Source organism: Fibroporia radiculosa (assembly GCF_000313525.1).
Source record: "Fibroporia radiculosa TFFH 294 genomic supercontigs, scaffold2056, whole genome shotgun sequence".
Classification (NCBI taxonomy): domain Eukaryota; kingdom Fungi; phylum Basidiomycota; class Agaricomycetes; order Polyporales; family Fibroporiaceae; genus Fibroporia; species Fibroporia radiculosa.
Window position 1 is genome coordinate 43,862 of NW_012133330.1, and position 27,309 is coordinate 71,170.

Consider the following 27,309-nt stretch of genomic DNA (forward strand, 5'->3'; position numbering starts at 1 on the left):
TCTCCTGATAGCGGTCGCGGCGATGGCCAGCAGAATCCTGGAAACAACCTGCACGTTTCTGGGCTGAGCCATAAAGTTGATACCCGCGACCTTGAGCAGGCATTTGCCAAAACTGGCCGGGTACGTGTTTTCATATGCAAAAATGTGCAACGATCTCTGACTTGTTCTGAAGGTCAAGAAAGCCCAGGTCATGTATGACCCTCATACGCGTGAGTCGCGCGGGTTTGGGTTTGTGACTATGGAGTCTACAGAGGAGGCGGATGCTGCAATTACTGCTTTAAATGCTACTGATCTTATGGGCAAGACAATGACAGTAGAGAGGGTAGGTCATCGTTACGCGGGACTTGTACGCTCCGCTGACATTTTTGGTAGGCCCGCCGAGCACGTGCCAGGACTCCGACTCCTGGAAGATACTATGGACCTCCCAAGCGCAATGAATGTAGGTGGTTCTAGTATAGATGTGAAAACAAAGCTCATGCCTGTGCTTCAGATGAACGGCCTTACGATCCTCGTCCCTATGATAGTCGTTACTCGCGCCATGATGATCGTCGCCCCCCTCGTCGCTACGAGGACGACTATCGAATGGGGGGTCGTGACCACGATCGTGGTGGCAGTTATCGAGACTACGACAGGGGATACGGCCGTGAATACGATCGTCGCGGTGGTGGCGGTGGCGGCGGCTACGACGACAGGCGTTATTAAGCTTTCAAGGTTTAGTTAACTCAATTGGTCGTCAAGGTCCTCGGCCTTCAAAAGTCCTTCTGTTTATTCTCTCTTATTCATAGTCGTTGTTAGTCCTTTCGTGTATCTAGTATCTCCTGTTCGCAATGATGTGGGTTGTGGTATTGAAAAAAGCATGTCTTATTTCATTGCATTGGATGAGCCCATGCTGGTGCTACCTATACCCATCTCTACAACATAATTCTCTCGCTTCAGTCGCTTCATTTCTTCGACTACTTTGCCGACTTTCTCAAACTCTACCCAGCGCCTTCGAGTCTCGTACTCTTGCCCTACTGCCTGGGGTAATGGTTCAACAAACCTGATACGCAATGCTAGCCACTGCATTGCCTTCACGTTTGCCACGAACTTCTGTAATTGCACCCGTTCTCCTTCGCAATATATGACGCCAGGATAGCCAACCTTCGCAAATCCCGTCACTGAAAGTTCGCCGGACCATTGCTGCAGAGAGCGACGCTTATTTGGCGAAATGAGGTGGTGAGAAGTCAGCAGAGCGTGGAAGCGGGGTGCTTGTGCGTTGGCGGGATGTAATAATCCTGGATCCGCGGTTGAGCTTGCTGTATGCAATCCAGCTCGTGCGTCAAATGTAGCGTGAAGTTCGGGGAGAAGGTGCGTTGAGATCAGCTCAAAGACCGGATATCTATATGATGGAAAGCTTGGTGAATCACTCGTGTGTCGCGCCAGGAGCTCTAAGGACGCACTCACTGTCTTTGACCTCGTTCATCTTCTCCCTGACGATGGTCTGCCAGTGCTCCTGCTCTATACGGCCGAGGTTGTCTCCTTTTACTAGAATGAGGACACGCCCACTGCACAAGTCATCTCCGTGGTACTCCTCGTGGAAGGCCACTTCAAACCAGATATTGAATACGTCTATCTTCACTTGGAAGCGTGCCGGCTTCAGTCCACCTGGCACTCTGTCTGAGAGGCTGGTGCTATCCATTGAATTGTCTATGAAAGTGTCCAGTAACCGGCCCCAATGATCTATCCCGTCCGAGGATGGGATGAACAATATCTCTTCTCCAGGGAGGATGGAGCATTTCAGCAAGCTGAGCTCCTCAAGCTGATGGGCGAGCGTCGTAGTGGTCAGGGCCATTCTTGGGATTGAACCAAAAAGGGTAGGTATATGGCCAAAGTAGGAACATAGCGTTAGATTGTGGGCGTCTTGGCCCAGTCCATGTAATCCGAGGAGTCAAAGTGCGTATTACACGCCCATTTCACAGCAGTTTACTGGTGCGCAATATCGGAGCTCATATTTTATGCACTCTGTACCGTCGAACAACTTTATAGCTCTCCTCTTGGCAATGAATGCCCGTAACGATAACACGTCAAACCAAGTTTGCGTTTTAGCGACGCTGCCTCCGTATTTTTTTTGTCTAGCTCGAATCTCCATGTTGTCCTGGCACTTCACGATGAGAACGGGTTAATTGTCTATCAAGGCACTATTAGCGTGGTCTATTAAACCTGTGCTGAACTGATACAGCACCAAGGTGATGTGAGTCTAGTAGGAATGTTACATGTCATGTCCGAGCCAGGTTGTTGCCAGCCTCATACCCAACCGAATCCAAACGTGTCAATGTCTTCGATGCGCCTGGGAACTATTTCCAAACACATCTGGGTCAGGAACGATATCGGCTTGATATGGGTGTTGGTGATAATTAGATTGCGTTTGCTGCATTGGAGATATGTCAATAGCAGCCATTAATGTGCGTAAAGCTTACTCAGTCTACACAGAAAAAAACTTTTAGACTGAATAGTGTATACAGCTACATCATCATTTTAAGTTGAGGCCGTTTGACACGGAGCATTCAGTAATATTTGTTAGCTGTTCTTAGAGAAATGAATGAGCAACTTGGGGGTATATATATATATGTGTGTGTGCGTGCGTATGGGGAATGTACATGGTGGTGATATAAATGAGTACGGTTAGTAGCCGTAATGGTCCCTTAACGACCACGGAAGTGTAGTCCAGATGACCGGGATATCCATGGAAAATACCTCAAAAACCAGGGAGAGGTCAAATAGACAGCATGAGACCGAGTGTCATTATAAGCGCATTCAATGGTCTATATCTGTGCGTATGTCAACATCATGGGGTTTCCTTGACATCGTAACCTTCGACAGTCCATTCTACAGACATAGATGTGCCAAAATCACTATGAAGGATCCTAATAGCGCGGCGCTTGCCATGTGTGTTGTTCCTGGACGGTTCTTGAAATTCGCACCCGCTGAAGAAGTAAAAGAATCGGTCGTGCTATTCCATTCTTTTGCTAAATGCTGGAAAGCCGAGAGATTCGCGCTGTCCACGTTGACGGCGAAGACCATGCCTTGCTCGCAGTGCCTATACGATAGGGGGGAATCCAATTTTAGTAATAGATAAATTTGATGGGTATGACTTTGCATGACATACCCAGGATGGCGGCAGTAAAAATACACAGACTCATTCGTGTTCACCTTATAATCATATCCAAGTTGTAGGTGGCCGATTGCGTCGCCTACAATAGGGATAAAGCCACTATCGAATACGACGCCACCGCTGGAATTTCGCAGTTCGGTACATGGGTTTTCGAACGACGATTGCGTTATTGTGTGGTTTCCCGAGACACTGGGGAAACTTTAAGACGTCGTTGTAGCGAGAAGAATATGGAAACTTCGAACAAGAGAAAAGTCAGCACGTCACCAATGATCGCATTTACGCTGTAAAAAAATGACCATATTAGCTATTGGATGACTATCCATGCTGCTAGAGGGAGGCCATACCTGGGAGGGTCGTAAGTCAAAGTACCATTAATGCCGACAGTGACATTAAGATTGGTACTCTTGACGACGCTCAAGGACAGAAAGAAGGCAGCAGCAGCGAAAATAACGCATGTCATTTTGAAAATAGATAATAAGATCGAATGCACAATGAGATGAGCGCAAAATAAAAGAACGACAAGAGCTTCCAAGGGGGAGAAACGAACAAGGGGCGTAGGAGCTTCAAGGCACTCATACACCAGTTATGAGAACTCTAACACAGCAATGCATCATAACAGTCAATGCTCATAGATGAACAAAGAACAGGCTTCTAGACTATAAGGCAGGTGCTTTGATAGCAAGACGAACTATTGTGATACCGAGACAGCCGGCGGATTTACCTAGGGCTAGAATGAAGATGAATATGATACCCATAACACTAGACACGCACCTCTCAATGGGACGGGCACAAGAAGACATACCGTGACTAAATTGTGGGAGTCTGACTCTCACTGCCGAGTCGGCGTCTAGGACAGCCACGCCGCGACGGGCGTGTGCCAATCAATACCAAGCGTGGGGAAGGCTAGCCGTCAAAGTACTTATCGACTGACTCAGACTATTCAGAGTGCAGAGGCAAAGGAGTACAAACAAATAACGCATACATGAAACAACGTCACTCGTCAGCGCTGTGTGCTCGCGATGCAAATTGGAGAGAATGTAGTGTGGGTCACCATGCACCATCTCGCAACTGAACCTGGATATGCATGCGCATCACAGGGAACCACAGGCACGTAGGATGATATACACGTCAATCATTGTACACTGTATGACTCTAGTAGTCTCTGAGCGCGAAGGAGGGGGTAAGCGACACTAGTTGCAATGGTATAAAGCACATCGCGCTGGACGGCTAAACGAAGAGTTCAGATATGTTTTGGATGAGGAGCAATAAAAAGACTGCGAGGTAAATGCAATAACGAAAGATGATGCGAATGTGGCCGAAGGTCCATGCAGTGATTAAATACGTAATGCCGACAATGGTTGATAAGTCTAGACTGCTTTGAACGGCGATGGCGATGGTTATCGAGTTGGCATGATACGTTTGCTTGATAGTGCGAGAGATTGCGAGATAATGAAGCCTGAATGTGGTTTGCGAGAGTGCATAGGCGTTTTCCGTTTTCTTTTCAATGCTTCTAATATGCCACTGATGCGTGAATGAAAGATTGCTGCCTGATATATGCTGGGGAAATATGGAGCGCCCGCCACGATGAACGTGCTCAGTAGCCGTAGTAAGCACGCTGAGATACCGTTAGCGTTGGATCAATTACGCAGTCATTACTCGCTCACCATCCTATCACTGAATGAGAGCAACATGAGTAAGCGAGAACAGCCTATAGTAATATTGACCCTTCTGACTCACAAGAGCCAGATCACTTTGGAACCTGTCTTGCAACCGCGTAGGGTCACAATATGGCCACGGATGGAATCATACAGGAGTGCACGTTGATCTTTGTCCGCCTACGTCACATGGATGAGGATCGCAGGAGTAACTGAAATCATATTGAAGACTTACGGTCGGTAGAACGCTTGCGATCAACTGGCTACCCGTAACGGACAAGGCAAGGTCGACGATCATGGCCCTACGACAACTTCCAACACAAAATGATTGGTTGAACTAGTAGCACCACATGATTCTATGACATACCCCTTTGCTGGTTCGCACATTCGCTTAATGACCCTGTCCAACGTGTCGTCGCCGCCCTCCTTTAGAGCCTTGGTCACTGATTTTACGCCTTGCTCGTTTGTTGCATACTCGAGCAGCCCTGCAAGGAGATGCTCGAGGGCCATATTTTGATGCTTGTGCGATCCGTGTTCAAGGACTGCGGGACATAAGCACCAAAGGCAGAAAGGAAGGCCGAGACTTACTGTGCTGGATACAGTACGACCCCCATTGGTTCTTAGTAACCTCACTGAATACAGCCGAGCCTTGATTGAGTAGCTCGTCGACTATGCCATCCTTGGCCGACTCCTCCAAATTCTCAAAGGCATGCTGAACCCACGACATCAACTACTGGATTTGTGGATTTTGATATGAGACACACCTGCACGACGAGTGAACCGGTCTCGTGGCAAGCAAGGGACGCCCATTTTCCCTTCAGCGACTTGTTGACACTGCGAAGTCACATAACAAGTTGTTCAGCCATTTCTCCTGCGTTTTAAAAATACGCACTAGGCGAAAATGGGCGGCGCAGGAGCTGTCCAAGACAGCTCCATAATCTGTGCATAATGCGTCAGTGGGGAATAGAGATTTATGACGTATGTATCTCGCACCTTGCTCCAGACATGGGAAGCATGTTTGTTGATGAGAGTCTGTGCGGGATCACCAATGAGAAGTTCTGAGACAATCAAGAGCCGTATATCCTCTTCGCAGTCGAGTGCCTTCTGGAGGACATGGCAACCATAGCAATTTGTCGCGAGTTCGACGACGCGCCCTCTGTGCAGTACACAGTGTAGTTGGATCGCCAGTTGAGCAACGACGGCACTCACCTCATGCAAGTGACTATCTTACGTCTTTCTTCTGGGCTCGCGGTTGCCTCGAGGCACCTCTGAACAGCCCAATTTCCGAACCTGAATAGCCGTCAGATCTTGATTCAGACGTGCAGCGAGCGTAAGTAGATACCTGTGAGCCATCATTTCGAAACCCTTTGCGCATATAGCATCAACAATCTTGACGCGCTCCGCACTGTCGGCGACTTTGAGCTTCTGCTGTAGGAAAATCGACGCCTGCTGATCAGAAGATTTGATAATCCGCGACACGAACAGAGGATATGGCGGAGTCGAAGATGGGTGCAACAAAGATAGAAAGTTAATGGGCTAAAGACGGAAGTCATTGAACAAAAAGGCGTCACAGTGCGCATATAGACACAAATACCTCGTGAGAGTGCGATTGTCCGTTTCCCTGTGACGCCGAGCGGCTTGCTTGCCCAGAACGCAAGAGAGGTTCATTCATAAGACTCGCCGAAAACTGGTCGATGACTGGTCTTTCCTCCTGTTGTAGCCAGTCAGAGGTGGCACGCAGGCGTTGATGAGACCACGACTGGTGCGCTACCGGTAAAGCTTCCGTGCGGCGTTGCGCAGTCTGTGAAAAGTACGTCTGCCCTCTCTGCGAAGCAGAAGTCTCCAAGACAGGGTCAAAGAATGGAATAGGGCACTGATCGCTTTGCGCTGAAGAAAGGGACTGAGAAGAAAGGTAGGTAGCGCGCGGCAGAATTTGAGACGCGACAGTGATGTCGTTAAGACGAGTCGGAAACCCAGTTTCGAAAAGACGATCTGTCTGTTGACCATGTATGATACCAAGTCCAAAATTCTGGCCGAACTTGGGATCAAAACTTTTGGCAGGGGATTGGTCGGTGGGTGTTAGAAGAGCAGACGAGGTCGATATGGGTGAGAGGTCCGGAGATGTTTGCAGCGATTGTGAATCTCCAGGAAGGGGATGCTGAGGGGCAGGAGAATTGAGGTTGAGCGTGCGAAGGAGTTGTTCGACGTGCTGTGGATGCGTAAGCAACGGCGCATATAGGGTGTAAAAGGGCGACTGACGACTTCGGCGAAGGTCGGCGAACCTCTCTTGCGGCCGTCGCCAATGGCGCCAACATTCTTACGGTGGCCGTTCTGATCAACGGGACCGAAGATGTCCTCCCCATTGGTAGGGTTGGGGAAGGAGGTGGCGCGGCGAGCGTCGGGTCGGGTCGTGATGCCATTTGTATTGACACGAGTAAAAGAGTCGATGGCTTTTGACCAGGCGGTGTCGGAGGGCTGGGGCTGGGGAGCCCAAATGGAGGAAGAGACGCTGCGATTGGGAGTGTTGATATCAAAGAAAGGGTCGAAGGGCTGGGTGGAGGCGGAGTGCTGCATGGTGAGGAAGAGGCGAAAGACGATGGTGGACGAAGGAGGGATGAGAGGGCGGATGAATAGCGACGGTCGGGGTTATATACGGGCGGGGCGGTCTGACAAGGCGTAGCGTGGCGGCGCCGTCAAGTGGGTGAATTTTCCAAACTGGATAGCCTTCTTTGGCAGGGGTGTTACCATAGGTGGAAAGAGCGGGTGGTTCTTGCGGTGTGATGGATGGGCGCACGAAATCACAGACGACCTTCCGCCAAGTCACATAAACCACGAAAGAAGTTGCCCTGCGGATCTCTTCCCTGCATCGAGCCATTTCGTCCGCCGTCCCCGTCGCTGGCCCCGCCGCTTTCGGGTTCCACATGCGCCCATGCCGTAGCGATACGGCTTCAGCTGTGCAGATGGGACAGGGTGGAGTGTCCGCTCGCTTTTGGATGTCACAGAAATACTCGGGACAGACGAGCACCTGGGGGTGTGACATAACCCAAGTTCATCAACGCTCTTGACAGAAATTCGATGACAGCCATGCTAAGGCGACTTCACGTGCAATGGTCTCAGCTCCTGCAGGATTGACAGAGAATGGGAAGGGTGGAAGCAGAGGTAGCAGTGATGTGGACAGAAGTCATGGCCATGGTGGCCACGTAGTACCGCCTGCAGGCTACGCCTCTTCACGGGCCCGTAGCAAGAATCTCGTTTCTTATCTCATAAGGGGCTCACTGTTCTCTAGTCGTATGATTGCTCGTGATGCGGAGTGGATTATACCTTGTCTGTAGCTGGCATGTGGGCTTGATAGATTCTGAAGCAAATTTGCAGCATACGACTTACCTCTGATAGAACGCCTGCCCCAGATAAGCTGCATTAATGTGACGAGTCGATATCTGATTGCGAAAACGAATCGTGCCACTCACCTTCACAATCAAAATTCCAATCAGCCCTTCGCCCACATAAACTGGCCCAGCTGCAAGGTTGGATGAGGACTAGCGAGCAGACGAGCGGAAGCGAGATAGAATGTAGCATTACGAGAGACAATATGAACGAAACACAAGTCGAATCAATCCCAGATTCCCATCAGCACGATTGATGGTATTGCAATACAGGCATCGCGAATTTCATTAGTCGAATTCATACACCTTCAAACGCCTAGTAAGAGCTACAACATATCCTCAATAAGCAGCACAAGCATAGCACAATCGACAGCAGAGAGAAAGTAATCACACAGCACCACAATCGTCAACCCACCGATACCACACCATTCAGCCTACTCCCCACCACCCGCAAGCTCCAAGATCAACCGGCACGCAACATCCATGAACACAAATGGCGAGACTACCTCATCCTCTCGCATGTTGACGTCCTTCATCGACCGACTTGACTCAAGGGACGCCGTGTCTGACAAATTGAGGTCTGGGTGCGCCATGTCGAACCGCCCCACACCCGGCTCCGTTGCCGCCTTGTATGTTTTCTTGTGGTGGAAGTCAACGAGGTAGTTGATTGAGTCCACCATGTACAGTTGCAGATTCATCAGCACCTGTGGATGTGGCGCCGCCGAGGATCCGTTAGCACTCAGCAACTCAGCGGAACCGAACAGCGCGCCAAATGGCACTCAACCAAAATGGGAAAGGGAAGGCGGTAGAATACTCACTACTACGTCCTGAACTCGCGCCCGAGTCTCGATGAAGTATATTGATGCTGCGGCGCGCAAGTCGACGTACCCGGGGGAATCGTACTCGCGCGCCCGCTCGACTTTCGCCTTCTCGCTGATTCGCTGCACACCACCCAACCCACCGAGGTCTTTCTTCGCCTTCCATTCCATCCCGAGCGTCTTGAGTGTTCTGTAAATCTCCAGCATGACCTCCATCGGAGGCGATCTACTGCGAATCCCAAAGTGCCACTTCGTCCTGTGCTGTTTCTTCTCCTTGACGGGCCACGAACGCTTCGCACTAGCATACGACGCGAGATGATGCTGTTCGGGTAGCTGTTCGGGCAGCGACGAATTGAGTACGGCAAAATTGTTGATTTCGGCTTCGTTCTGGGGTGTGGAAAAATCAAGCCCGTCGTCAACGTCGTCTTCGTCAAAATCGTTGAATTCCGCTTCGAACGGATTCTCCTCTAGCTCTGCTGGTGACAGGGCACTGGGGGAGAGTAAATTCCTAGGCTAATGAATAACGTCAGTGATTGATCTCCAACCAATCTCATCAATTTAGTATAACGTACGTCCATCGCAGCCAAGTGCGCATCCCGTTCCTGTTCCTCAAACTCCGCCACTGATACAGATAACATCAAGTTCCAAGTTCCAAAGCACAACCGGAACACCTACGATCTCGGCCCAACCTTCGCTTGTCTCTGAGGAGCATATACGCAACTTTCACAGCATTCCCTTGTGGTCCGTCATCTCGTCTCAGGGACTCCCACACGTCCTCTTTATCCACTCCATCCATCCGCGCCGATAACTCGTCGACGACATCCTCTTCTATGCGCCCGAGGCCTTCGATGATCTCAAAATCCAGAGCCTTGGGTGGCGGCGTCACAAGTGACGAGAGCGTGCCAAGGACCGGTCCTGGTCGTGGTGGCAATGGCTGGAGATAGCGCGGAAGGTCAGTTGTGAAGAAAGGGTGCTGAAGAATTTCGGGTATGGTAATACGCTTGACGGGATCGACGGCGAGCATTCCATTGATAAGAGTGCGGGCTTCGGGGGATAAGAATACCGGCATGTGGTACACGCCCTCTGGAAGAGAAATCAGAATATGTTGTTGATTCAATTGAGCTAAACTTACGGCTGATCTTAGTGAACAGAGTTTGGACGTCCTCATCCTCGAATGGTAGCCGCCCGCAGAGCATCACGTACAAGATTACTCCACAACTCCAAACATCGATTTCAGGGCCAGTATAAAGCCCTCCCCGTATCACCTCTGGCGCAGCGTAATTTGGACTTCCACAGCTCGTCTTCAAGAAGTCTCCGTCCTTAATCTCATTCGACAACCCAAAGTCGGCGATCTTGACGTTCAAATCCGCGTCGAGAAGTACGTTCTCGGGCTTCAGATCACGATGTACGATCTTAAGGCGGTGGCTGTAGTCGATTCCAGAGATCAGCTGCTGAAAGAACCGTCGTGCCTCGTCCTCCTGCATGCGCCCATGGTCAACTATGTAATTGAATAGCTCTCCCCCCGCATACTCAAGCACGATGATAATGTCCGTCGGTGTCGAAATTACTTCGTACCTGCCAAGCGATCAACAACCAAAATTCTAGCTGCGTGCACAGTCAACGCACAGTTTAATAATATGGGGATGCCGCAATGTCCGCATGTATTCGACCTCACGCTGAACTCGTGTCTTTGTCTTTGTCGCTGCGATGACCTGCTTGGATATGAACTTCATGGCGACCTTGTGTCCAGTGACTGTATGGACGGCCACTACAAGTACAGTCAATGAACGCCACTCCGGAACATATCTCGCGCGTACTCACTCTTGACCTTACCGAATGTTCCTTCCGCGATCTCGCCAGTGACGGTGTACTCCCCCAGTTTAGAAGCTGGAAATGTTCCTGGAACTACTTCAGCCATGGTTTGTTCCAGGATGAGTAGTCTACGGAAAGTGCGCGGGACGAGACGCCAATTCGAAAGTGCGGGGTAGTGGCAGAAAGGAGACTGAATTCTCCAAGCCTCAATTGTGTGTTGTTTGTCCTCCTCCCGGGGCGCGATTGCCCAAAGAACCATTACCTCCCGCCGGCACTGTGTAATTACGTAATTCGCTTGTCTTGCGGCCAGGTCGTTGATCACGCCGGACAAGATCGTCTGGATCCTCCCCAATCATTAGCCCACACTGAAGTTATCGATACTCTACAACGATGGTTTTCCTCCGGTACCATGTGCCATTGCAGCCGGCCACAAATGCCGTGCCATGCACGACCCGCGTGCCCACTAGTATGTTTTGGCTCTGTTGGGCGTATATATACGCCTCATCGTCCCACAAGCAGTCGAACAAGGTTTTGCCATATACCTTCTTTTCTACCGTCATTATAACACGCCAATAAGACACCCTATAGTAGCTTACTCATCTCTTTTAGCTTGCTCATCCTGCAGCTTTGAATGCGCTAGATGAGAATCTGGACTGAGAGGAACAATTGAAGGGAAAGAGTGTATCGTTGGAACACCTCACGGCCTTCAAGGATTCAACACATACATCCAAAACGCTGAGGATATAATTGCTCCGACACCGACCAAAGCAAGACTGGGCTGGTGCGTGCCTCAATTGTTACTGATCCCTTCGGTAGGATAATGCGGTAATCACAGTTCTCTACTTAACATCAGTGGTAGATTAGAATCTGTGTCCTCTCAATAGACTGGGTGTGGAGTGAACGGTGCGTTCATGCTTCTGTGGTGCCTGCGTCTTCTAACGTCTTTGAATACACAGAGTACGCATCTTCCCTCACCTTCTTTGCCGCCTACCATGAATAGCTCGGGCTCAAGGGAAAGCCCGTCCCGGAAATCACTTCTGAGCCGATTTGAGCGTCTGGGACATCTTCAGGACCTGGACCAAGTGATATTGATGGATACGGTAGCAGTGAGGCTCGCACAGGGCGACGACAAGCATATTCATTTGTACAATCTTGGAGACGCCTACTCCCGTCGCTTTGAACATTTCAAAAACCTCGCTGATATCAATCAGGCAATCTCAGCATTCGAGGAGGCATTGAAGCTCACACCAGTTGGTCATCCTAATAAATACAAAAACATGATCAATCTGGGAAATTCGTTCTTCCTTCGTTTCCAGCACCTTAGTTGCATCACTGACATCGACAGATCAATATCGGCATTTCAAGATGCCCTGCAGCTCATCCCAGATGGCCATCGCGACAAAGCGAGCTGCCTGAGTAATCTTAGCGACTCACTTTTTCTTCGCTTTGAGAACTCTTGCAATCCAACAGACCTCGACGAGTCAATCTCGGCCAGAGAATGCGCAGTAGCAGTCACCGAAGATCATGACCCTCAGAAACTTAATCGGTTGGTGAATCTTGGAAACTCGATGTTTCGTCGATTCCAGCTTTCTGGAAACATCGCGGACCTCGATACGTGCGTTTTTGCAAGAGAGCACGTCATTCGGATCGTCCCAAAAGACGATCCTACGCGGCATATCCATCTCAGTCGACTTGCCACTCCATATTCGATTCGATTCGAACGACTCTCCCTTCCCGCCGATCTTGACAAGTGCATCTCGGTGAGCGAAGAAGCGGCACAGTTCCTCCCAGAAACCCATCCAGATAAGCCCGGTTACCTCAGCAATCTCGGGAGTTTTCTGCTCCAACGTTTCAATTTATCTGGTGGCCTCTCTGATATTGAGAAGGCAACTTGTATGTTTGAGGATGCCGTTCAGCTCCTTGATGATAAAAACTCTATCAAGGCTACGGTACTAGGAAACTTGGGTTATTCCCTTACGCTCCGGTTTGAGAGGGTCAGCGATCCCGTTGACCTCTCTAAGGCCATCACCTCTAGCACAGACGCTCTTCACCTTACTCCCGATAATCATCCTAGAAAAGCGGATCGCCTTGCTAATCTTGGCATTGCACTCCTCGCCCGTTACCAGCATCTGGGAGATCCTGTCGACCTCGAAAAATCTCTGTCCACATTCCAGGATGCGCTTCGCTCAGAGCAAGGAGGTCCTCTGGAGAAGACCGACCACCGCATGAATATTAGCAACTCGTTGAGTCTGCGTTTTGAGCGCTTTGGAGACCCTGTGGATATTGACAAGACGGTGTGTTTACGAAAGGAAATCGTGCAGCTCACTCCAGACTGCCACCCTGATAAACCTCGCCGCCTTAGCAGCCTCGGAAATGCTTTGCTACGTCGCTTTCAGCGTGTTGGTGACGTATCTGATATAAACGAGTCCATTATCATGAATAAAGCATCCGTACGACTTGCCCCCGACTGCCATCCTGAAAGATGGTTGTATATGACGGACCTTGGGACTTCGTTACTTGCTCGTTTCGATGAATTCGGCGACCTTGACGACATTCGCGAATCCATCGCGATGAACACAATTTCTGTGAGGCTCGTACCATCTGGCCATACAAGCAAATCCACTTGCCTGAGCAATCTCGCCAGCTCATATCTAAGCAGATTTCAGCGTTTAGGCGATCTCAGCGACATCAACGAAACAATTTTACACTTCGAAGATGCTTTGCAATCGAGCCCAGAAACTGATCCCACTAGAGCCGGATATCTGCGCAACCTCGGGTTTGCTTTATGGCACCGCTTCCAGCGTCTCGGTGACATCGGTGACATTGACAAATCCGTCTCTCTTGGACTGAATGCAGTACAGCTTAGCCCAGACAGCCATCCGGATAAACCTGCTCGCCTCGACAGTCTCGGGACTTCTCTTTTAAGCCGTTTCCAGCGCCTTGGTGATATTGCTGACCTTAACAAATCAATCATGGTCAGAGAGGATGCCATACGTCTTGCACCAAATAGCCATCGAGACAAACATATATATCTGAACAACCTCGGGAATGCGCTTCAAGGCCGATACGATCGGCTTCGGAATTGTCTCGACGTTGACAGAGCGATTCTGGTTTGCACTGAAGCCGTCCAACTCAGTTCAGCGAATCACACTAACAAGGCTGCTTGTCTTAACAATCTCGGAAAGGCTTTCAGTCTGCGTCACGAAGGCGAAGGTGACGAGCTCGACCTCACCGAGTCTATCAAAGCGTTTAAAGAAGTGGTTCAGCTGGTCCTAGATGGCCATGCCAGAAAGCCGACGTTTCTAAATAATCTGGGTAGACAACTGCTCAGCCGCTTTGAACATCTCCACGAATCTGTCGACATTCATGACTCAATAATAATGGCGCAAGCCGCAGTGCAACAAACACCTGATGGACATGTCGCAAAACCCTATTGGATTTACAATCTTGGAACTTCGATCTTCAGTCGGTTCCAATTTCTTAAAGATCCAGCTGATCTGGACAATGCAATATTGCAGTTTTCGGCAGCCGCCCGCTCTGCTACTGGTTCTCCTTCCATCAAGTTCCGCGCATGCCTACAGTGGATTCACGGCCTTTCCTTCTACCCGTCCGACTTTTCCGTTCTAGACGCATACGTCGTTGCTCTTGATCTCCTACCTCAATTAGCCTGGCTTGGCCTTCCGCTCCAGGATCGCTATCGAGAGCTTCTGAGTGCAGGGAGTGTGACAAGAGATGCTGCGGCTGCAGCTGTCAAGTTCGGAAGGGCTCAGACTGCTGTCGAGTGGCTAGAACAAGGACGTTCCATTGTTTGGGGCCAATTACTGCAGCTTCGTACACCAATTGACGAATTACAAGATTCACACCCTGAGCTTGCGGCTAGACTTCTGCAGGTCTCACATGAACTGGAACAGAGCAGTACTCGTGATCAAGCTAGTCTCGAAACTCGCATTGAGATGTCATTGGAGGACGATGCTCGGCGACATCGTTCCCTCACTCTTGAGTGGCAAGAAATCATCCAGACAGTCAGGTCCTCGTCTGGTTTCGAGAGATTCCTTCTACCCAAGACGATCACACAGCTTTCTGCTTCTGCCCAATCAGGACCTGTTGTCATTCTTAATGCCAGCCGAAGTCGATGCGATGCATTGATTCTAATGGCCAGATCGGACGATGTGCTCCATGTTCCTCTACCAAACATAACCTACGAGAGACTTCACGATCTCCAAAGTCTCTTGACCACAGTGTTGGCGAGCAATACCCGTGTCGTCGACAGAGCCATTAAAACTGTGTACCCCACTGCCAGGAATCCCGACGGTGTATTGGAGAATATTCTATCGGAACTCTGGCTCAAGGTCGTTAAGCCGATTTTAGATGTCTTGATCACTTCTGTAAGCTCCTCTGTGCTTGCTTTCGCGTGATAGACTGATTCAAACAGTTTCAGGCGCCATCTACCACTGCTCAAGAGCTCCCGCGCATCTTTTGGTGCCCGACTGGACCGTTCACATCCCTTCCCATTCATGCAGCGGGACTTCACAGCGAGACTCGAACTGACTCCATACTCTCTAGGTTTGCTGTCTCTTCATACGCCCCGACTTTGAGCGCCCTTATGCCACTCTCACGCCCAGAGGCCGGTATGGGCGACACGCAGCTCCTCGCCATCGCCCAGCCCGCTGTCCTTGGATATGCTCAACTTCCCGGTACTGTTCAAGAGCTCAAATGTATCGAAGCAAGGGCCAATGCTGCTAATCTACTCTTCACATCAATCAAAGGGTCTGAAGCCACAGTTGCCAATGTGATAGAGAATATGGGAGCGTCTGCAGCTAGCTGGGTGCACTTTGCGTGCCACGGCGTGCAAGACGCCGACAAACCTACCAACAGCGGTTTGATTCTATCAGATGGCCGCCTAAAACTTTCGGATATCATCAAGTTATCTCGTTCGCACGGAGGTCTGGCTTTCCTGTCGGCATGCCAGTCTGCTAAAGGCGATAAGGACCTCTCAGAAGAAGCTGTTCACCTTGCCGCAGGAATGCTGCTTGCTGGATATCGCGGAGTAGTTGCCACGATGTGGTCAATAAAGGACGGAGATGCCCCTTTGGTGGCTGACAAGGTGTATAGTCGCCTTTTTGAACACGGGAAGCCTGATTGCAGAGACGCCGCTCACGCATTGCACGAGGCCGTGCAGAGTCTTTACGCCAAGAAGAAAAAGGCATATCTATCGTGGGTTCCGTTTATTCATATGGGCATTTGACTATTCCATCGCATATAGGCCCTTTTGGTTTGGCCCCGTAGTGCTACGTATACTTGTGCAGCTTAAGCCTTTAGCTACGTTCTTCCCGATGTGAGGATTCACCAGGATCTCTTCGGTTCTTCTGACCTCTGACAACTCTTCTGCCTATAACATGTAACATCATATCCAACTTCATCTACCTTCGCGATTGAGGCTGTTGTACATACTCAATGAAGATCAACGTGCTGACCCTGATCCTAAGTGATACTGCGCGAACCTTGCAGCTTTATATTGATTTCATCCAGCAGATCTCTGGTGTACAATATGTTTACATCATTAAGTCCTATGTCTCAATCCAGACGACGGGCTCATCTGATCGCTCCCAAGACGAAAATCACGACCTCGCACCCACGATTAGATATCATCCACAAACGAGGGAATTGCGCCCCCACTAGATGCGCGAACTGCGACAATGCATCGTAGAGCGAGGTCTTCTACTGTGTCGATTACAGAAACGGGGTCACCGCTGAGACTGGGCCAGAGTGTACGTTTGATGGATGCTAACATCATGGTATGACATCAATCACAACAAAGCATGGTCGCAGAATAACGTACACAACATTCAAATTCAAAGACAAAACTTCCATAATTGGTTAAAAACAACGGATACAAAGGTTCATTAGGTATTGAGGAAATATGTGTCCCAAAACTACGAGCACAGCAATTGACACGCAACAAGGCGATGACTGCACTCAACTCTACTGAGACGATACGTATTCGAGCTTCTGAGATCCACCAGACTTCATGACGAAGCCAGGCAGCAAAAGACTCGAGACGTGTCAATTTTCCACGACCGTAACAGACGCAACACATGGAAGAAAGTTGTGAAGAGCCTTGACTTGGTACGTGGTACACTCACAGAAACGACACACTCAGGTCTAGGGCGAAGAAAACTAGTTCATAACAACGTAATGTTGGAAGAACAAGCAGAAAGGCAAGTCGCAACAGAGCCTTGCAGAGGTCGAGACCCGAATGCTGACATTCACCAATTAGTCGTCATAAAGAGAAATATTCTTGATAGCAGTCTTGCATTGAGAGGAAGCAATCGAACAGATGTGCATGTTGAGGCCAAGTCAGAAAAAAGAAAAGCAATTTACGAAGTTGGCGCGAGCGAACTCTTAAGGAAAAATATCCTGCTTATGTAATATATACTGGAATACTCACACGTTAACGCAAACCGGATCGGCTTACAGCGCTTTCGGAAAGTGACCTTGGGTTGCCCTGTTACGCCGGTTTATTTCTAACTTGAAGTACTTAGTATACTATGTCAACAATGGACATCCCTACGCTCCCTGCGCGACGTTCTTTTTTGTGGTAAGTACAATGCCATGACAATTCGAGGTTATCCAGAACACTTTGTTACAAAGTTCTACTATACTGCGTCGATCTCCTCTGAGCGGTGACCGGTGAAGGCTCGCCCCATGCATAAGCGTGTATAGTCTATGCTAGCCAACTCAGCAGGTGTGCAGACAACATCGTCGGAATCAACCCGACATGAAGCTTCCAACGGAATCCAACTCGACACAGATGGAGTTTCGAAAGACTCAGATCCAGGACGTGCTGAAACGCAAAGGAGTGATGCATATGATAGAAACAAATGACAGTGAGACATGCAGATAACTTTAAAAAAACGTTTAGTATAGATAAGTGGGAGGAGTGTCCATGTCCATGTCAAATCCTAGTTTACATCCTGTTCGCCATCTCGCGCTCTAATCCCAACAGCGCTCAGTACGCACCACCGACTACTTTATACCCTGATCTAGCGGCCTTTGCCCTGCGGATGACCATCCCGCCAATAGCAAGCAACAGAACCACGATGCCAACAAGCAGACCCATAATTATGTACTCGTTCCGGACAAGCGCATCGTAGTCTGCAGGTGAAGATGAGGACGACGGGCTGGCACTGGACACCGCATCAGAGGAGTCGTGAACGGAGAGATCTGAGGATGCGGAAGACGACGTTGGTGAGGAATAAGACGACGACAATGTACTTGAATAAGGTGCGCTCGACATATTCTGTCCTATGTAGCAATACCTCGAGAAGCAAGTGTTGCACGCACTCGTCCGCGCTGCACCCTGCCTCACCCGCATCCGCTCGAACAGCGCGCAGGCGACACAAGTGCTCCACTCGGCGTCGTGCTGTTCCAGATTCGTGTTATTGATACCCGCATAACCACGCGTGGCGAGGAGGTAGCCATTGTCGAATATGTCCGTTTGATTTGCGACCGAAATCTGCAGCGTTGCGGTACTGATGTTCGTCATGCCCGTAGGGTCATCGTTCGGAATGTACACAAACACTCTGCAGCAGCGAAGTGGGATCAGCCATGGGTGCCACTGGGCAAGGACTCAACGTACGGGTAATCATCATTGGTGTTGTTCGCGCCGTCGCAGCCGAAAAATACCGGCCGCTCGTTCAGTCCCAGGGACATGAACTCATTCGTAGAGGCCGGGAATGGCGTCGGGAAGTTAATTGTTCCTGACGGCAATATAGCAGCCTTCTCCTGTGTCGCCATGAGCGACAACCCGCTCGGTTTGTCATAAGCTGTCTCACCAGACTGCATTAAGGTGGTTCAGAAACCGATCTTTGTATCTCACGAGATGCAAAACCACTCACCGAGTCAAGGATGACAATAGCATCCACATTCCGCTTCTTCACGAGAAGCGGAAGTATCGGGTCGTTCTCGACGTCCAAAGATCCATCAAGCAAACTCAGTGCTGTCTCATTCCAATCTTGGTACGTGCCTACGTTCATCTTGTAAAACGGGTTCGCAACGCTCATTACGTCCATTTCTTGACCTGGCTGAAGTTTCCCGTAACTCCCATCAATTATATCGATCAATGGAACAAACTCCTCATTCCAGATGGGATTATGCGTGTAGTTGTAAATGTGAAAGTCGCAGGAAGATGTGCCGATCATCAGTCCTGCGTTGTCGAAGGAATTAACGCATTTCTCCTGCATACCATCGCTGAACGTAGAGCCAAGGTACGAGAGTGATACGAACGCAGCCAACTGTGGCTCATACGAACCAAACCTGGCAGGACGATGTTAGTCACTAGCGGCAAGCGGAGACAAATTTCGCACTCAAATGGAGTCAGTTCATAGACAACGGTGGTGAGAGGTACAGCACCGGTATCGCCAAATGGGACACCGGGAGCATTGGGTGAGTTGACATTAATCAGCACCACAGGGAAGGGAAGCGCATGAGTCTTCCATGATTCCCTAGACGCATGAATACGCAGATAAGTCGGATGATTAGGATGAGTGGCTGGTTAATTTACGCACAGTTGCGTCATGGACGAGTATGAAATGGCAGCGGCATGGTTTCCAACAGTTGTATTAGACGCAAAAGATGCTGTACCCGCGGTGCCAGGCATGAAATGATACGAAAGCTGAAAGGTGTAAGAGTTGATAGCTAGAGAACGAGTATGCGGAAGAACATACCGCACGCCCCCAAAGATCACAGAACGTCACGGGAAAGTCTCCAGCAAATCGCTTATCTCCCAAATCATCCATAAGATGCCCTATAAACGTATCCTCATACGCTCCAGATGGACCTGGTTCGAACATGTCCTCCACGAGCTGCCAACCAGGGATTCCAGCGGTCTCATTGCCAAATACCAAATTAGGCAGCGTCGGGAATTCGTTGAAAATTAGACTTGTTGAAACGTAGGAGCCCCTGAAAACAGCCCGATCAGTTAACCCCATGAGCTTCGCTGAGTTGATCGGGTGTGGGGGAAGAGGCTCACCCCGATAGCGCCGTCATATAAGTCGATGATTGGAGCAGGCCGCCGAGTCCTCTCGCCACACTGGTCTCGTTCCGGTCATCGAAGGCATTTAATGCAGCGGCGTTGAAAAGGGCAGCACGAAGATTGCCTCCAGACATCGCAATACCGAAGTTGGGCATGTCTGTCGCTGAAAGCGCGTCGAAATTACCACTATAGACGGTACTTAAAGAGTCGCCTAGCCATGAGCGCAGACTCGTCTGGACGATCTTCTGTCGAGAATTGATATATTCTACTTCATCCTACACAAAATCATCGTAACCGCATGTTATAAATGCGAATTGGTAGAGTTGTATATGGACAGCGACATACTGTATTCAGCGTTTGGTTACCTGCTTGTGGGGTACCAGTACGACGGATTAAATTATCTGAAGCCGGGCAAGTTTCATAGACAGGGTTGTAGGTCGTAACATTACTGGCTGAAGAGGACTTTGCTTGGGCGTCGGTGACAGGAAATAAGACAACCATTGGGAGAGGGATTGAGCGTGTTTCAGGGCGGATGTTTCAACGTCAGTTTTCATTTATAGCGCCATGTTCATCGGGCGCGCAGGCAACGAGGACAACCCAGGTATTGTGACCGAAAGGCACTGCGGCAATTGCATCACTCCGTATAGAGTCTAGCAGATCTGAAGCCACTGCCGACGGAGTTGTCGGTGACCTTGATTTTTGTTGTTTCTACTGGGCCGACATTACGGCCAGACTTCGATTGAATAGACCAGAGCTGCCAGAAACGAATGCTCGCTACTTGCAGGCATAAAGTACCACATATAGGAAGGCATTAGGCATATTGCAAAGTCCAGCAGGACTCGCCTCGCTGACGTGTAGCCGACCTCTGTGTAAGCCAGGATTTAGCGAAAGTCAGCTTGATCCGAACGCGTTAGCTGGCACTGTTGGCACAGGCAGCGCCTCTGAGCGCCTCTGATGTGATGCGCGCATGAGTCTCCTCATACACAGCTGCTCGGCCTGGCAGGCTGAGAAAAAAGCCAGAGACGACACGGTTCACAGCATTCTGCAATGTTTTCACGAATTTACACACCTTCATGCATAGCTATTCTCTATCCTACCAAGATGACCGCAAGCAAACACTGGTGAATATGTGGCATGAACTTGAAAGTCACGATCCTACGGTGTCATCTCTGGCTGTAGCTGAGTCGTCTCATTTGAATGTCTTCAGAATAAACATATGTGATTTAAGAAAGCTGCTTCAAGTTTGTGGTCAGCTACGTCGACTATGTCCGAGCGGTGATGGATGAACCATTCGCAGGCAATAGCTTCGAAGGTTTTCTTTTGCCCAATTGCTCCTAGTAGCAGGTATGTGTCGTCCATTGTTTTCGTACCCCTCTCTGGGGCATCATAATGTGGAGGAGAGGAAAGGCAGATCGTCTATTGTCATTCAGTCACAATCGTCACGAGTGGTTGGACTGATATGTCGAATGTACATGACTTTCCTGTCAGCTGCAGTACATCTATCTAACAAATACTTCCCAGGCTTTGTCATCTGGTGAAAATGTTTTCGTCGTGCTCATTTTGTCAGTATCTGACATCGAAATTCTGTTCAACAGTTCCCCGGTCGATCGGAACTCGAAGTATTATAGCACTAAGTATGCTGGTGGTAATTCACTTCTATATCGCTGTCGTATGATATCCTACAGCGCCAAACTATCAGGATCAAGATAATACTGCCGCTCAGTTGGGATGTGAGAAAAGGGTGTTGCGTAAGGACTGCCCGATGACCAGGGTTCTCGCTGTGCTGACTTCTCGCAGATTGGTGTGGTATCATATAGTCCCACATCACACATGTCCCCGTCGCCTGGTGCGTGGTACGCCGCAGCCTTTCCACGACGTGAGTGGAGCTCAAGATAATGTGTAATCATCCTGGCTAGATCGGCAAGTCGAGGCCCACAATATGACCGAAATGAAGCTAGCGCCCGGCGATTGTATGCGCAATTTGTATACGCGCCCGAGTTAGCGCACCCTGATTCCCTCCGGTAGCGTATGCTGTCACTACACTGCGCACAGTACGTACATGTTTCTTCTTTGGTGATATTTGGCCTTGCCGCTGTGGTTCCAGGCTCGATCCGGAGCCTGGCTTTACCGGCATTTGAAGAAGAGTTGGTGTGAGATAGGTGTGCAGTGGTGATATGTTCTCACTGTTGAACTGTGGACCCACTCATACGGAACTGCAAGATGTGTGTACCTTCCAGGCTTACCACTGGCCTGGAGCCACGGTGATGTTGATAATTCAAATGTCACAATTTTCTCTAGAACCTTGCTCATCTTTGCACGCCGCATCAGATTGAGCATTTGAATGAATGGGTAGGATCGACCATATGACCACAATACGACTCAATACCACCCGTTATCGTGAACTTGTCTTGGTATCTACAAGGAATGACCCCACAAGCGCATCTGCCACAAACTGTGACTGATCGGCGAACACAACAACCGGCCGCACACTCGCATTCTCCCTTTTGATTGGACAACGGTACAGCTGTATCATGCTGTCTATGGCATTTTCACTACCACGGCCCTGGGTTGCTAAGTATACACTAACGATGCGCGCCGAGCATTACACAAGCTCTCGCCCATCCCGTTTGTATACCCTGCCTCCCTTCATCACAAATTCAATGGCAGACTTGTCAATGGCGTTCTCGAAGTTGTTTTCCAAATCACCGCTGGTCGCGATAATGTCCGCCGCGAAACCCCGTCTAACGGCGCCGAATGGGACTTCGTTGTCTCCTACTACCCTCGCGTCTTCTTGCATGTTCATCACTTTCCGTAACCGCTCCTCTCCTGCCTTACCTTCCCATGCCATACTGCGGATGCATCTCCATCCGCCTAGCGTGCCCCACTGCAAGGCCTTCCGCCAATCGGCTCCGAGTCGTACCATGAGCTTCATTTCCAGTGCATTGTCTCCGTGCGGGAAGACACCCGTGTCACCCCCGCAGGCGATGTTGTCGATACCTTTCTCTAACGCACGCTTGAACGCGCGCGTTGCGCTCTCCCATACCTCGCCCTTTTCCTTGCTCATAGTATAGTATGCGGCGAGCGTCGGGACCCAGACCGTGTTGACCCTATCGCCGTCGCTCCCTCCTGCATGCTGCGTGTCGTTTATATCGGTGTCTTCGAATTCCATGTTGGTTCCATGCTCGATTGAATGAACTCCCGGTCCGCTTGAGATACCATTCTTGCCCCTCGCTTGCCAGTGGGCTGAATGCGCCGCAACCTTTACGCCCAGTTTGTTCGCGGTGGACACCAGAGCCTTCAGCTCTTGAGCATCGAAAGTCGGAATTGGGGCGTTTGATACAGCGGTTGATACGTCATCCATGCGAGAGCGGAAGCGGTAGTCTGGGTTGAAGAACTGTCGTTTACATGCCCAAAGAAGCTGGTAAATTTATTCTTACCGGCGTATATCTACGCGCAGCTCTTATTCAGTATCGTCCGCAGTCCTGTTCGATTTGAAGGACTCGCCTTAATCCAGTCCGCCCCTGCACCGACTTGTCTGCGAACGGCCTTGACGCACTCGACTTCACCATCGGCCACTTCTGCTCCGGTAATTCCCTCGATTCCCTCTCGGTTGAGATGAATCTTACTCTTGGGACCTGGTCATGGAATAAGTATGTCAGTTGAAAGAAGCAGCGTCTTTAATCCTTCAGACACACCGTAGCTACCAGTAGTGACAATTGCTCGGTTGGCGCAGAAGTATCGTGGTCCCGGGATTAAATAATTCGGCCCTGACATGCATTTGCGCAGGTGAATATCCGCATCCCCCGCACCCTCCGTTCCTAGGTCTCTGCATCGAATTGAGTGTCAATGAGCAGAACAGCCGACGGTGTACGTGTATTGACGTACCGCACGGCAGTGTAGCCTGCCATTAACGTGCGTTTCGCGTGGAGGGTGGCACGTATTGTACGCTCAACGAGGCTTTCCTTTGTGAGCTGGTCTTCCCAGCTCACTTCAGAGTAAGGATGTAGAAACACTGTGAAGTATTCCGACTGTCAATGATGTCGCAGTACATAATGCGCAAAGTTGATTATTCACAATGTACGTGCGCATCAACGAATCCGGGAAGAACAGTTGCGTGTCTGAGATCGACAAACCTCTGAGCATCTCTAAAATCCGCAAAGGCCAGCTCCGCAGATGTGTATGGATGGATATCAAGGATCAGCCCCGATTCAGGAGAGACCACGATCACAACGTTCTCGTGAAATGCGAGAGTATAAGAGTCAAATAGTTTCCCTGCAAAGATCTGCATCTTCGTATGTTCACTTGTTGCAGCAAAAGGGAGTTGCATTCCGCAGTAAAGAGCAAGACTGAGATCGTGAAGGGAAGGCTTGATGATATAGCCTTCAATGTCCTTTGTTATGTTTAGAGCACATCCATGAACGTCATATCGGTATGGGAACTATGTTCAATGTGAGATTAGAGTTCACCTTGTTCTTATCGGTTCGGTTCCCACACGCTGAGTTGACCAGATAGCCGATTTCGAATGGCACGGCATTGCCACCTCCGGACCGTTTCAACGTTCGACTTGGCAACTTGGTGTAGACTGGTCTGGTAATTACCGCAAGGCTGTCGTTAACTTGAAATTTGGCAGGATATGATATCGGGTCATAAGCATACAGCTCTTCAATCGGTCGGTATAATTAGTTCGCCGAGTCCCTCATGGCACAAAACCGTCAACGTAGCTCGCAATGTGGGAATTATCAGTAGGACGATCAACTGCATCTGTTCTTGTATCTCGTAGAGTAGGGACGAAGCAATGAGAGCCGTCTTTCGAAAAATGATGATTGTGCAGAAACCTTCAAACATTCTGAACCCGCCAGTCTTGCATGTTTAAACATACATAATAGCTCATTTCATAATATTTCATTGGGCACTCTGCCACGAGTTTATACGTTGAAGCTGAAGATTGAGACGAACTTCGGCTTGTCACGGAGATAACCGCCACGATCGCACGGCGTACGCTATTGTTGAGCTTATATTCAGATTGATCTACTATAACTATAAACAGAACCCATACCTCTTTGCGGTAACGCTAGTCGTCCGGTGTACTTAGAGGCGAGCCCATTCTTTGAGAGAGCACCCTGTCTCTGCGGACCACCTGTGTATTCCTTATTGTTATCAGACCGCGGAGCGCGTTGCGCGGCTACGCAACCGCCCTCAGTAATTAAGTGGATTACCCTATACGGAGAAGCATAATCTTCTGACAGAGGCGCTACAAACACAATCAAAACTCCAGCATAAGTGATATGAGAGGTCAACGCACCATACAGAGGATTCGCTCCGGCCGAAATCAGCCTACAACTAGGCCTTTGCTGACTACAATATAATATGGAGAATGACGCCCATTTCGCCCGCGTTTCACTTCATTATTTTGTCAGCGCCATTGCAATTGACATGACCATGCGTCTCCGGGGACGATGGCCCGCTCAGTCCGTCCGCGTTCCGCTCTATCTATGAGTCAAATCGCCAAGCACCTGCCCGCAAGGAGTTTCCATCGGATAGACCCAGATCAACCTAAGATCCGCACCACACCAGCACACAAAACAGCGCTCACCTTAGCCCAATCCGCGTGCTCACCGAGCTGTCGCCGACACGTATTGATCCATCTGTATGTCCCCTGCCCACGATCTTGGTGCCTGTGATCCCCCCCGCAGCGCCCTCCGACCGATCGAGGCGCAGATCCAGCGTCCCGGCTCATGGCTGATACTATTGACAACCCAATTCCGGACACCATGTGTGCTAGCGCGAGGGAACACAATCTGAACGGACCGAAAGCGGATGGCTCCGTCGCTACCAGCACCCGATTCGCGAAACATTGCCGCCCTCTTGGATTCGGGATCACTGGATTGCCATCGAAGAGCGTCTGCGCGACTGAATGCGAACATTATTATCTAGACATCAGTGCACAAGATTCTGGGCTACTGTTTCCCGCAGATATCGGAGTGAAAGCCCCATGTGGCTGAATTGCTGGGAATTCCTTGCTGCATCGACCGGCGCAAGGCCTGGGTGCCATCTCTGGACGCCGCGCACTAAATTTCATGTATGCAGTGATACAAAAAAAAACGGCGCTCACCATACGCGTTTATGTCGGCAGCATCGAGAACCTTTCGAAATAAACAGGTTGTGAGCCCTAACATGAAAATAAATCAACAAGAGAGAACATAGAAATTGTGTATACTGACAATGTCGACTGCTTGCTGAGCCTGGTTTATGATGTAGCGATGCATCAATGGCACAGGACTAGAACTTTGCAACTCTGAATCATCATATGTGAGGACGATTTAAACATTCTGAGAGGCAAACATGGTCGTTAAGCATTGAGATGGTGGGACAAGAAGGAAAGACGAACAGCAGACTGCAACCTGACGTGCACCGCGACGTACTGGTAAGCGCCTGGACAAGGACGCGTACCACGTGATTGTGCTATTTGAGGAGACACGTCGCGTCGCGTCGCCACGAATTCTCACTGTCTTCCGCACATCTGGAATGTCCATAATTTAGACCCACTCTTTTCACATCTTCTGACCAGCTTTGAAGGACATGGAAGATAGTGTAGACAAGTGAGGCTCGCCGCCTCCCCGAGCTCATGGACCACATGATCGTGTATGCACTGGACGCGCCGTCGCGTCGAACTTCCAGTCCCCGAACCAATGCCGCGCCACTGCCGACATATTTTGGCTCAATCACACGTGCGTGGAACGCCATGAAGTCCCACCAGACCCAAACATCTTAAGAGACCCTGTGCCACCACTAATACAGGACTATCTATCTAAACCAAAAACAATCAGCGATGACCGCTCGGGCCCTGGCCAGGGGGTATACGATGAGTGGAGCGAGTCCAAGCCACGAGCAAGCGACACGGGTCGAGCGAGTGAATACACGAAAAGGGGGAAACGGGAGTAGAGCTACGTAGATAGGTCAACTGCACCCGAGCCTATCGCACCAAGAGCGCGAAGGTACCGAAGAATGGCCAGCCCGCGCGGTGTGACGCGGCCCCGGGTCCCGTGTGCTGAGTCGGGTGAGTGGAGGGCGACGGAGCGGGGGAGAAACGATGCGCGATAGGACGATCTGCGGCCACGCGCCCCCGGGCGGGCACGGCGAACAGCGAACGGCGAGTAGCGACCAGTGAGCAGCGGGGGAAGAGAAGAAGGGAAGAGGGTCATTGAAGCCTTTGCGGGCAGCACTGACCCCGTGTGCGGACACGGATGAGGCAAAACGTTCATGAACCACGAGAGATGTGCGGCGGAGCGCGAGAGCGGGAAAGTGGATACTTAGGTGGGCCCGAAATAGGGTACGTAGTGCTATGTATAAGTACAGATGGGTGAGATGATATGCAGATGGCGAAACGGGCGATGCGGGAGTAAACGTCGGTAAGCACATTGTAGACGAGCCGAATATGCAGATTCAAAAAAAAAAA

General features: G+C 50.0%; 6 protein-coding genes across 6 annotated transcripts; 1 reads left to right on the plus strand and 5 right to left on the minus strand.

The window, feature by feature from the left end:
• Positions 1-861: 861 nt before the first annotated feature.
• On the minus strand, positions 862-1,831 carry FIBRA_03503 (uncharacterized protein; the record flags this gene model as incomplete). Its single annotated transcript, XM_012325343.1, has 2 exons — positions 862-1,378; positions 1,440-1,831. The coding sequence occupies 2 exons, from the start codon at positions 1,829-1,831 to the stop codon at positions 862-864; spliced, it is 909 nt and encodes a 302-aa protein (XP_012180733.1).
• Positions 1,832-4,745: 2,914 nt separating this feature from the next.
• Positions 4,746-7,380, minus strand: FIBRA_03504 (uncharacterized protein; the record flags this gene model as incomplete). Its single annotated transcript, XM_012325344.1, has 13 exons — positions 4,746-4,766; positions 4,816-4,825; positions 4,889-4,986; positions 5,042-5,108; positions 5,174-5,348; positions 5,395-5,518; positions 5,571-5,640; positions 5,699-5,745; positions 5,800-5,962; positions 6,016-6,096; positions 6,149-6,342; positions 6,401-7,015; positions 7,066-7,380. 13 exons carry the CDS (start codon positions 7,378-7,380, stop codon positions 4,746-4,748), a joined length of 1,980 nt encoding a protein of 659 aa, XP_012180734.1.
• Positions 7,381-8,623: 1,243 nt separating this feature from the next.
• On the minus strand, positions 8,624-10,925 carry FIBRA_03505 (uncharacterized protein; the record flags this gene model as incomplete). The annotated part of the gene is made up of 7 exons (XM_012325345.1): positions 8,624-8,893; positions 9,008-9,520; positions 9,580-9,629; positions 9,683-10,090; positions 10,140-10,582; positions 10,634-10,775; positions 10,829-10,925. The coding sequence occupies 7 exons, from the start codon at positions 10,923-10,925 to the stop codon at positions 8,624-8,626; spliced, it is 1,923 nt and encodes a 640-aa protein (XP_012180735.1).
• Positions 10,926-11,811: 886 nt separating this feature from the next.
• Positions 11,812-16,064, plus strand: FIBRA_03506 (uncharacterized protein; the record flags this gene model as incomplete). The annotated part of the gene is made up of 2 exons (XM_012325346.1): positions 11,812-15,204; positions 15,258-16,064. The coding sequence occupies 2 exons, from the start codon at positions 11,812-11,814 to the stop codon at positions 16,062-16,064; spliced, it is 4,200 nt and encodes a 1,399-aa protein (XP_012180736.1).
• Positions 16,065-17,828: 1,764 nt separating this feature from the next.
• Positions 17,829-20,354, minus strand: FIBRA_03507 (uncharacterized protein; the record flags this gene model as incomplete). Its single annotated transcript, XM_012325347.1, has 8 exons — positions 17,829-18,402; positions 18,459-18,658; positions 18,718-19,135; positions 19,186-19,323; positions 19,387-19,493; positions 19,546-19,780; positions 19,851-20,128; positions 20,199-20,354. 8 exons carry the CDS (start codon positions 20,352-20,354, stop codon positions 17,829-17,831), a joined length of 2,106 nt encoding a protein of 701 aa, XP_012180737.1.
• A 2,101-nt stretch (positions 20,355-22,455) lies between these two features.
• FIBRA_03508 (uncharacterized protein) lies at positions 22,456-24,141 on the minus strand (the record flags this gene model as incomplete). The annotated part of the gene is made up of 5 exons (XM_012325348.1): positions 22,456-23,247; positions 23,385-23,488; positions 23,549-23,679; positions 23,739-23,881; positions 23,935-24,141. 5 exons carry the CDS (start codon positions 24,139-24,141, stop codon positions 22,456-22,458), a joined length of 1,377 nt encoding a protein of 458 aa, XP_012180738.1.
• Between the last annotated feature and the right edge of the window lie 3,168 nt (positions 24,142-27,309).